Source organism: Brassica napus, chromosome C2, assembly GCF_020379485.1.
Source record: "Brassica napus cultivar Da-Ae chromosome C2, Da-Ae, whole genome shotgun sequence".
In the NCBI taxonomy this organism is placed as follows: domain Eukaryota; kingdom Viridiplantae; phylum Streptophyta; class Magnoliopsida; order Brassicales; family Brassicaceae; genus Brassica; species Brassica napus.
Window position 1 is genome coordinate 7,160,418 of NC_063445.1, and position 9,837 is coordinate 7,170,254.

At 37.0% G+C, this 9,837-nt stretch overlaps 2 protein-coding genes and 1 long non-coding RNA gene across 3 annotated transcripts; 1 reads left to right on the forward strand and 2 right to left on the reverse strand.

The window, feature by feature from the left end:
- Positions 1 to 499: 499 nt before the first annotated feature.
- Positions 500 to 4,644, reverse strand: LOC111202545. Its single transcript, XR_002655443.2, has 3 exons — positions 2,115 to 4,644; positions 1,899 to 2,018; positions 500 to 1,834 (listed from the first exon to the last, which is right to left on the reverse strand). It is a non-coding gene; the product is annotated as an uncharacterized LOC111202545 (long non-coding RNA).
- A 1,531-nt stretch (positions 4,645 to 6,175) lies between these two features.
- On the forward strand, positions 6,176 to 7,517 carry LOC106417680 (RING-H2 finger protein ATL63-like). The gene is made up of 2 exons (XM_013858461.3): positions 6,176 to 6,732; positions 6,925 to 7,517. The coding sequence occupies exons 1-2, from the start codon at positions 6,376 to 6,378 to the stop codon at positions 6,928 to 6,930; spliced, it is 363 nt and encodes a 120-aa protein (XP_013713915.2). The 5' UTR covers positions 6,176 to 6,375; the 3' UTR covers positions 6,931 to 7,517.
- Positions 7,518 to 7,752: 235 nt separating this feature from the next.
- LOC106417692 (uncharacterized protein At5g39865-like) lies at positions 7,753 to 9,837 on the reverse strand. Its single transcript, XM_013858465.3, has one exon. It carries the CDS (start codon positions 9,252 to 9,254, stop codon positions 8,496 to 8,498), a length of 759 nt encoding a protein of 252 aa, XP_013713919.2. The 5' UTR covers positions 9,255 to 9,837; the 3' UTR covers positions 7,753 to 8,495.

Here is a 9,837-nt window from a genome sequence, read left to right on the forward strand (position 1 = left end):
ATGTTAGGTTCTTCATCTTCTTCATGAGCTACGAATGCATCATCTACCATATCATGAACCCTATCATAATCTACCATATGATCCTCCTGATGGTAACTATGTTCATTATGCAAATGATGATCAACCGGTTCTTCCTGAAAATTGCTATTACTACTACTAGCTTCATTCTGATCATAATTATAACCTTCTCCATGTTGAAACCAGATATAGTAATTTGGCGTGAAACCTCTATTTATTAAATGCTTCCAAACATTTTCACGATTTACAAACTTCGAATTGTTGCATTTCCGACAAGGACAAAACATCTTACCGCTTTCTTGGGCGAGCGGTGTGGAATCTGCTTGATGCATAAATGTATCCAGCCCCGCAAGATGTTCTTTCGTCACTCTCCCGTTAGCATCTCTATGCATATACATCCACCACCGCAACTCGAAAATATTCTCGGAGCCCGACATTTTTTTTTTCTTTCACGTTTTTTTTTTCTTGTTGGTGTGTTTAAAATGATGTTCAAACGTCCATATTTATAGGAAATTTTCGAATCTGGTAGTTGTAATTTTGCTAGGAATTTACGACAAAATTTAGTTAGGTTTCCGAAAACAAAACGTGTTACAACTACAAAGTTGGTGGTTTCAAAATTTCCTCGCTAAGTAGACGTAAAATATTTCCTCGTAAAGTACACGCTACATTTACGTCGAGTTTACGAGGAAAGCGTATTTCCTTGTAAAAGCCACGTGACATTACATCGACTTTACGACGAAATGATTTCGTCGTTATTTTACGAGGATATAACGTTGATTTTATATTTCTTCGTAAGTTCCTCGTAAATTCGACGTAAATTTACGAGGATTAGTTTTCCTTGTTAAGTTTCCTCGCTAAACTTGTGTTTTCTTGTAGTGTTTTGGTAGAAAATCCTACCAAAATCATAGTGTATAAATGTGTAGAAAACCCCAACACACCAGCCATAACACCAGCCATAACCTAGGAATTTTGACAAAACTTAGCCGATCAATAATATCTTGATAGGCAATCATAGTATAATTGATTTAAAAAGAAACAGAAAACTCTAGCCAGACCAACATAATATGGATTATGTGAAGGTGAAAACTGCAGATTATATATGTGTGTCCCGACATGTGGGACAACTTATGTTATGACGAATCCTACCACATATAAATGTTTAATCAGTTCCTTCTCTATGATCTTGCTCAGATTTAACAACACTAAAATGATCAAACATCAAACATCAAGAAAGAAATCAGTAAACATAAGTATAGAATCTGAAAATGAAAAGAAACAAAGCATAGTCTTTTAATAAACCAAAACAGTACTTAAATTGCAGCAAAAACCATCACTTCATAAGAGGATAGGTTTGCAAGGAAAAAAAATCTGAAAAGTATAAACTGAAAGGAAATCACAAGTCAATACTTAAACTGAAAAACAAAGATTTAAACATCAATGAAGCCTGCAATATGTGATAAGATGAACCGAAGCTCTAATTCTCACATCTTGGGCGTTTAGCTTGCTCTGGCTCAGCACTGTCACACATCCTCTTACTCTCCTCGTCTGCAGAATCTCCACGGCTTTTGGAAGGTTCACACACGTCATTTCCAGTCTGCATTGTTTCCTCGGACGTTGCAGCAATGCTGTTTCCAACCGAGGCTTATGTGGGTGGTGAGGTGTCTAGAGAGAGGATCTTGGTGACAGTTATAGCTCGAGTATTGCCTGAGAAGTTGTGCTATGTAACTTTCACACAAAACTTATGTGTTTGTCCGATGGTGCTGATTAGAGCTTCTGGGACAGGCACCTCATGGTCAGCTCCTTCATTTTCATTAGCCTTACATTCAAGTACAACAGTGTGAGTTTAAATCATTTGAGAGTATAAAATGATGCTTAGTTACCTCAAAGTACTGCTAACTAACTCCGATGCGTGCCTCCCAGTCAACTCACGACCAGCATCACCAAGTAGGACAAAAACAGCTTGGTCGCTGTTGTCATAAACATATATCTTTGCATAGTACCTGTTATGAAAGAAACAGAAGCTAACGTCACAAATGTAATAATCAAAAGCTAATACCAGTGAAAGCGTAATTGAATATTCAGGCGAGAGTACATACTGTGCAACACCAGCTGTGTTAACCTTCCCACATTTTGTGTTTGTACAAATCAACGAAGTTGGGCCTTTGGTAGCCTTAGTATGACACCCACTACATGCAATATAGTACCACGCAGAGCCATGCACAACATCACCAATCGTAGCCGTGCACTCAAAAAAGACATCCTGCGACAGTGTATAAGCATGTGATATAAATATCTAAGCTTTTCATAATGAGTAAGAAATATTTAGCTTCAATTTTACCTTTGCAGATTCATGCTTCATGTAGGAGAATATATCTGCTATAGTCAGTGTCTCACGCTTAGTGACCACCTCTGCACTAACATGCTTAGCACTCTCTGGGTTAGAGCCCAGCCTGATACAAAATATAAAGTACTGCTTCAGTCAACTGCAATAGGTGTAAGTGTGCGCTTCACATGAACTTGTGAAGAATAGATGCTGAAGACGGGGGAACATACCAGGTGAAATAATCTTTGGTTGGTTGGACATCATACTCCATGAAAAATCGTGTAGAGGACATAGAAGTCAGGCAAGGGTACCTGTTCAATAATGGAAGAAACATTAAAAATGAATGAATGAAAATTTGCATTAAAAATGACAATGTGAAGAGATATAAGTTGTATAAATGCTCTGCTTCAATGGACTAACTCGGCATGCTATATATGATCAATACGTCTGTAAAAATATATAATCTGTGTGACGCATGATAAATTAGCAACCAATGACAAAGAACAAAACGTTTTTGGAGTGGTTAATAAGTTAGTATCACATAAGCGAACAATGACAAACATTTTGGAAAACATGTCACAGTTATCAGTGAAAATGTGAGACTAAAGAGAGAATCGGTAACCTCCGAGACGTTTGGTGTTAACAGTCGTGACCAAAAGCATTGTGGGAGTGTTTTCATAGGAGTTGAATTTCTTGCAGAAGTCTGTTGCAGCCTGGTCCCAAAAGTAGAGCTTCATCGCAGGTCCGCTGCAAAAAATAAGCTCTTACGGATTAAGGAAATACCGAGAGATGGTGACTTGAAAATAAAAAAAAAACACACTTACTCATGTGATTGCACGTGAACCATAACGTGTCGAGTGGTAGCTATCTCCACTTCGTCAAGGATGGGGAGCTCAATAAGAGTCTGTCCATTGACCAGCTTCATGTGGCCAAGCACATCTATTACATTGTTCACGAAGAGTGTAAGTTAGATGGCTAATAAAAAATTCTTGGTAATTACTTACTAACTTTACAAACCGAATGACCGAAAATAATTCATCGACATGTGCCTCTTTTAAGGTAACTTCAAAGGATGTTCAAGACAAACCAAAAACTCTAAAAACTTGAACTAATTACTTAACCCAAAAAAATTCTAGATTTCTTTATCTAAGCAGGAAGATAGACTAAAAACTACATCAAAACATAAAGCAATGTAACTGAGAGATGATTTGTAAAATTAGGGAGCTTACCGTAGAAGTCACCTTTGAGATCACAGTTAGCATCAAAATCTTCATATGAATGAAACCTGAAACGGTCTTCATCAAAAGAGCTGGGAATTTCGTGAAGAACCGACATTTCAGAGTTCCATGACAAAGACACGGTTGCGATATGATCAGCAACCCGATACACCGATTTGTTTTTCGATCCGTATAAATTGTTGAGTTTGTAAACTGATCCTTATTTCATCTCAGGCAAGTATTTTTTAATACGTCCTGGTGAGATGAATTCTTGAATAACAGTTCCCTGTTGTCGATAAAGAATAACAAATCACGAAAGGAGAATAAATAAGATTTTCACTGAGGAATAAGAGACAAAATCAAATACACTTTAATAAAAATCATAAGACTCTCGTGAGCCTCAAATTGATTCGATGCGAAGAATAACAAATCACAAAGGAAAATAAAAAAGAGTGTGATGTTTTTTGGAGAAATGGTCGAAACTACTTTTTGGAGAATTGACGTACCTGTTCGTCAATGAGGAGCATTTTCAGGCCAATAAGTGTCTTCTTTATCGGGTTCCGAGCCTCCCAGAAATTGATGAGTCGGAAGCGTAACTGAGTTTCAGGGGGACTTAGAGAGACATCTTTGAAGAACATGACTTTTTCATCAGTCGGAAGAGACAAGGGACTTTCCATTTCGTTTCATCGCCATGGCTTGAGCTTTGAGTGATTCTAGGGTTTTGGTTTCTAGGAAGGAAAGAAGATCAGTATATACAAAAGGAGGAAAAGAGGGAAGTGAAACGAAATCATTAAGAAGGTATTGATTGATTGAAACGAAAGTATTGATTGTGTAGAAGTGACTCGATTACTACACGGTTTCTTTGCTCTTCAATCGGAGAAGCTGAAGCGGTAGAGGTGAAGAGAATCGTCATTCTTCGACGGGTTTATTTTCTGATTTGGGTCCAATTAGGCAAATAAAAACGATAAAGTCCACACGGTGACATGCTCGACTTTGGATGAAGCCCACACTGTGAGGCCTGTCTGACGTGTCCAAGTAAATGCTCCTGATTGGTTGATTTTTTTTTAGAACGTGGACTGGCTGAGAGTTGAGTATATTTGTCTTTTAGTATTATTAGATAGTTAACTAAAATGTTAGATTACAAAAAAAAAATCTAAAAACTTGATAAATATCTATTCTATTAAAACATGATCATGAACTATTGATAAATATTATGTTCAACTATGTATTTCCTTTATTTAAGAGACTATTTCTATTTATTATTCCTTTTTATTTTATTTAAACACTAACACGTTTCTATTTTTATCTAACAAAATAAACAATTAATATATTGTAACTTTCTCCTTTAATTCCATTTTTCTCGGACCATTGTGTACGTCTTCCAACTGTACATCTTGTGTATGACAGTTTATTCAAGATTGAGGTAACCATTGTATGACAGTTTATTAAAGATTGAGGTAACCATTGTGTACATCTTCCAACTGTACATGGTAATAATGGTAAAGAAAACATATCAAATCGAACCCATTCTCATTAACCCGAAACTGAACTAATTTTTTTTTCATGGGCGTACCAAACTAAACTTCTATAACAATTTTAAAGAAACTGCTTATATATGCCTAGCCTACTAAAAGACAGCCTCTCGTTCATTAGTCTAGCATGAAACTAAAATGAATGTCTCTATAAGCTAACCATTAATAGGTCAAAAAGTAGAAAGAAAGAAGGCTAAAAATGCTTGGAAGTTGGGAAGGAAGCTCAAAATAAGGAGTATGTGCGGTTTGCAAGTGCAACTCCAACCCAAATATTATGGGAAAAGGGTGACTTTTGGTCAATAAAGTTTCTTAGACACCATTTGTCCAAAAACAAAAAAGAAAGTTTTTTAGAGCATCTCCATCGATTGGTATACTTACGTAGATATCAAAATAAAAAATAATTAAGTTCCAAAAAAAAAAAAAAAAAAAAATTTGTCTAATTAAAATTTAATTTGTTAAAAAAACAAGAATCAGTTATACATGAACACATATGAAAGCAGTGTCCAAACTGCTTCCTAAAATATGGGTGCAGAGATTAAATTGACATTTTATCTCCTAATTTTTTAATTAATTTCTTTTTCTAAATTGTTAAAATACTTGGTAACATCTTAAAGTTGGAAATGCCGTTAGAGCATCTCCAATGGGGGTTCTACCCATTGAAGTTCTAAAAATGCATATATATGTATATATATTTTATATGTGTATATAGTTGTGAGGTCCACTAATTTTGTGAAAAACCCCAGGTTCTAAAAACATTGTTTTTATTATGCGTTTCAAGTACATTATACATACACTGTACATGTGAAATACCGCAAAAACAAAAACTCTTGATATTATATGTCTATGATTTTCTTTTGTTCAACAATAAAATAGTATAAGATTGGTTAATAGAGAAATGTGTAAAGATCTTTAAGTTGCATAGCGTTCCTCGTCTTGTTCTCTTGCTTTATGTTCACATAAAATCTTCCCCATTGCTCCCTACTTACTTTCTTTTCTACGCTAACTTTCATGTGAACTCCATCACCAACTTCTATTAGTATTTCGTGCCCCCTTTGTAAGTTTTTTTTTTTATGTATTGAGAACATTCTGTATTATGTTTAATGATAATAGATTTGGGTTTTATATATTCTTGAACAAATTTCCTGATTATATATGGGTTGTGTATGCAAACAAATGATATTTTATATAAACAGTCCAACCAATAAAGAAATTTTAATGGGAAGTGGGAGATTTTGGAAGAAAGTTGACAATCTGCGGACATGGGTTTCACGTTGAGTGTATATATATGTGGTTGTCTTCTCATTCTACTTGCCCTCTCTGTCGATCCCCTGTTCTCCCCGTCTCAGACCAAGACAACCTCAAGCCGACCGCTAATGGCGTGGAAGAAGAAGAAGTAGAGGTCAGATTGCAACTGTTTCAAGCTGGCGGAGAAGAGAACTTCGCCGCCGATGTTCGGAGATGTTCACAGTCTCTTGCTGTGTTGCAAGATAATCTCAAGATAGGAGTTGACGACGTAGTCGGAGAAGGAGAGGTCATAATTGAAGTGTTAGATGAGGAAATCAACGTGGGAGGGATCAGAGACCAACGTCATCAACATCTAGTTCGTCGAAGAGGATGTAGAAGTAGATCGGAATGTAGCAAGGTGTTCGAAGATTCCTATTCATTACATATACTACTATTTTTTTATAAATCTTGTTACAGTTTTGGAAATGGAATATGAATGATATTTTAGAGTTCAATCAAAGTATAATTTGCACATCAAATGAGATGAGAGGTTGTTTCTGAAACTCTACTTTTTGATTGCTTACTCTTTATCATTCTTTGTATTTCTCAGACATGACCCTGAAACTTCTCACATTACTTCAATCCAATCATCCCCTAAAGCTAAACTATTCACTCTCAGTAAAAGATAAGGTGCATAGACAAAGAGTGGTCACACAATGGAAAACCAAGAAGAGGCAATAAATGGATAGAGTTAGTGATGACGTTGCTAAGCGTATTAACCTGAACCAACTGTCTTAACCTGTAAGTCTTGCACATTTTAACTTCCTAAACGTATATAATGAAAATGAATGATTGGGCCCTATGACTAACACTATGTTTCAAGAAGGTGTGTCACTAAAACTATAACCCATTTTGGTGTTAGTTGAAAGTATGCGTCTAGGTGGTTGCATTGAAGGGAAATGTTCAAGGAGGACTTAGAGCTGAAGATAAGGAGTTTATGGTGTTGATAGAGATGCTTTGATGCAAGTGCTTAAACTAGATATATCAAGATAGCTATGGGAGGGTGTGTCTGACCAAATATATCAACAACATACCGAATGAGAATGTCTCCCAGATTTGGTCTAAAAAAGATTTTTGGCTGTATGGTTGAAACTCTGTGCACCATCAGAGATGTCCATTAATAGCAGAAGATATTTGTTTTCTTATGAGACTGAGAGAACAAAGACCTGATCAGACTCTTTTTAGACCAAAGTTTTGGTAGCGGCCCGTAATTTAGGCTAAAAGCTCTTCTTAAGGCCTATTTAAATCTTGATCGGCTTTTCTTAATCTTCATGGTCTGGCACACATTCTGCATTTTTTTTTTCTTTCTTGAATAGTATCTCTTTCAGAATCATTCAATCATTAGGTTGTAAATAAGAAACTGTTATTTTGTAAAATAATAGTGCAATTTTGTATTTTAGCTAATTATCTGTTTTCTTTTCTATTTTTGCAAAAATTAGTGTTTTGTTAACAATTATTTATCGTTCCTACATTTGCAAGATTTATTTTTTTCTTCTTTGTTGTTGCTGTTTGTGCTATTAGAGCATCATTATCCCTGAAACCCCAAATGGAGTTTCTTAATTTTTTTTTTTTTTTTTACTTTTTCAAATTAAAAAAAAAAAACGAACCAATCGTGAGCCGCCACGTATTAGTGGGGCCCGCGAACAGTGTAAGAAACCCTTAAGAACCGACTACTATTTAGTAGTTTTTGTAACCGGTTTCTTAAAAAAAAGTGGGTCCTACACGAGACTTACACGCTAAAAAACCCTCTAGTATCTCCGGATAAAGATGCTCTTAGCATCTACTATTGTTGACCAACAATACACAAATCTAAGCTATTCAGACCTTTACTATTCTTCCTTGCCGCATTTTTTAGGATCTACTATAGTTTAAATTTTTTAAAGAAACAACACTTGCATTACTCTTTGACAGCAAATAATCATATTCAAAGAAAAACAAAAGTTAGCTGCTAATCACGTTCATTTCACATTTAATCTAACACGAATCTAACTATCTAAAGACAAGCTGAAAGCTACCACTTCCCATTTCGAATTTTACAAATATGGAAACTTCTAAAATAGATAAAACAAATACTTTTAAATACTCCAATTTCCCAATAGAATTATAACAAAAAAAAAAAATCTAGGAACCAGCCCTGAGACGGGAATACGAACAAGACGAACACCTGACGAGACCGTTCTCGTTGCACGTCGAGCATGTTCTAAACCCTAACTTCTCCGTATACACCTTATGACTACCGTGACAGTCGTTGCACGGTACGAACCTATAACAGCCGCACATCTCGCAAACCCCTCGCTCAACCCTCGGCAACTCTTGTACGAGCTTCTTCAGCTCCCCGGTCTCGTGAAGCTGTATCACCTCCTCCGCTCCCCCGACGTACCGTCCGCCGATAAACACGCGCGGCAGCTTCGGAAGATCTTTCTTCCCGCCGAAGAAGATCCGCTCCAGCTCCGCCGCGTAAGACGCGTCCATTGAGAGATCTCGCTCGTCGATTCGCACGGGGAAGGTGCGGAGGATCGTCGTGACTGCTCGGCAGTCCTCGAACGTGGGACGAACGACGCGGAGGCTGGTGAAGTAGACGACGATGCTGTTCTCCGCGCCGGGGATGGAGATCTGTATAACATCTGGTTCATGATTCCGCCGTAGAGTGACAGGCTCGGAGTCTGCGCGGAGGAGGTGGTTAGACGGAGGAGTTGGCCAGGAGCGGAGGATCAAGTTGGCAGCGCAGACTCTGTGAAAAACTCTGGAAAGAGAGGGAGAAGAAGGGAGAGAAGAGGAGTCGTCTGTGCAGAGGTGGTGGATGTCTTTGAAGGAGAAAGAGGCGGTGGGAGAGTATGTTTTGTGCGTCTTAACCGACGATTTGCGCCACGGCCGCCACATTGATGGTGTAGAACGGCGGAGAAAATAACTTAGGGCTTGTGTGAATTTGGATTTGCAGAGAGAGAGAGAGAAGACTGCTAGTTAAAAATGGTTGTAAGATTGGTATATAGTTAATTTTTCTAGCATTTTGCTTGTGTGAGTTAAAACAACACTGGTTACGACAAAACAGGTGAATTTAGCGTTATTAATTATAGTTTGTGTCCTGTCTAATGCCTTCTTAATTCATGTTGATGTGGAAAAAAACAAATGAAGAGTAAAGAGGACTAATCACGTGATGAGCGACCAGCCAACAAAATGATTACTGACATACTATCAAAAAGTACAGCCAAAGTTATTATAATGTAGTAGAATAGAATCGTGCATCTCATTCAGTAACCCATGTTTATATACAATATTAACTTGGAGAATAAGTTAAACCTACGCTAAGAATAGAAAAAGTAGGTAAACCTAAACTCCTTAGAAATAGGAAGTTATCCTTATCTCATTACTCCCCTTCAAATTGGCAATGAAATTTGTTGAATGCCTAACTTGGACAATAAGTATTGAAATGTGGGAGCTGGTAAGGCTTTCGTTAGAAGATCCG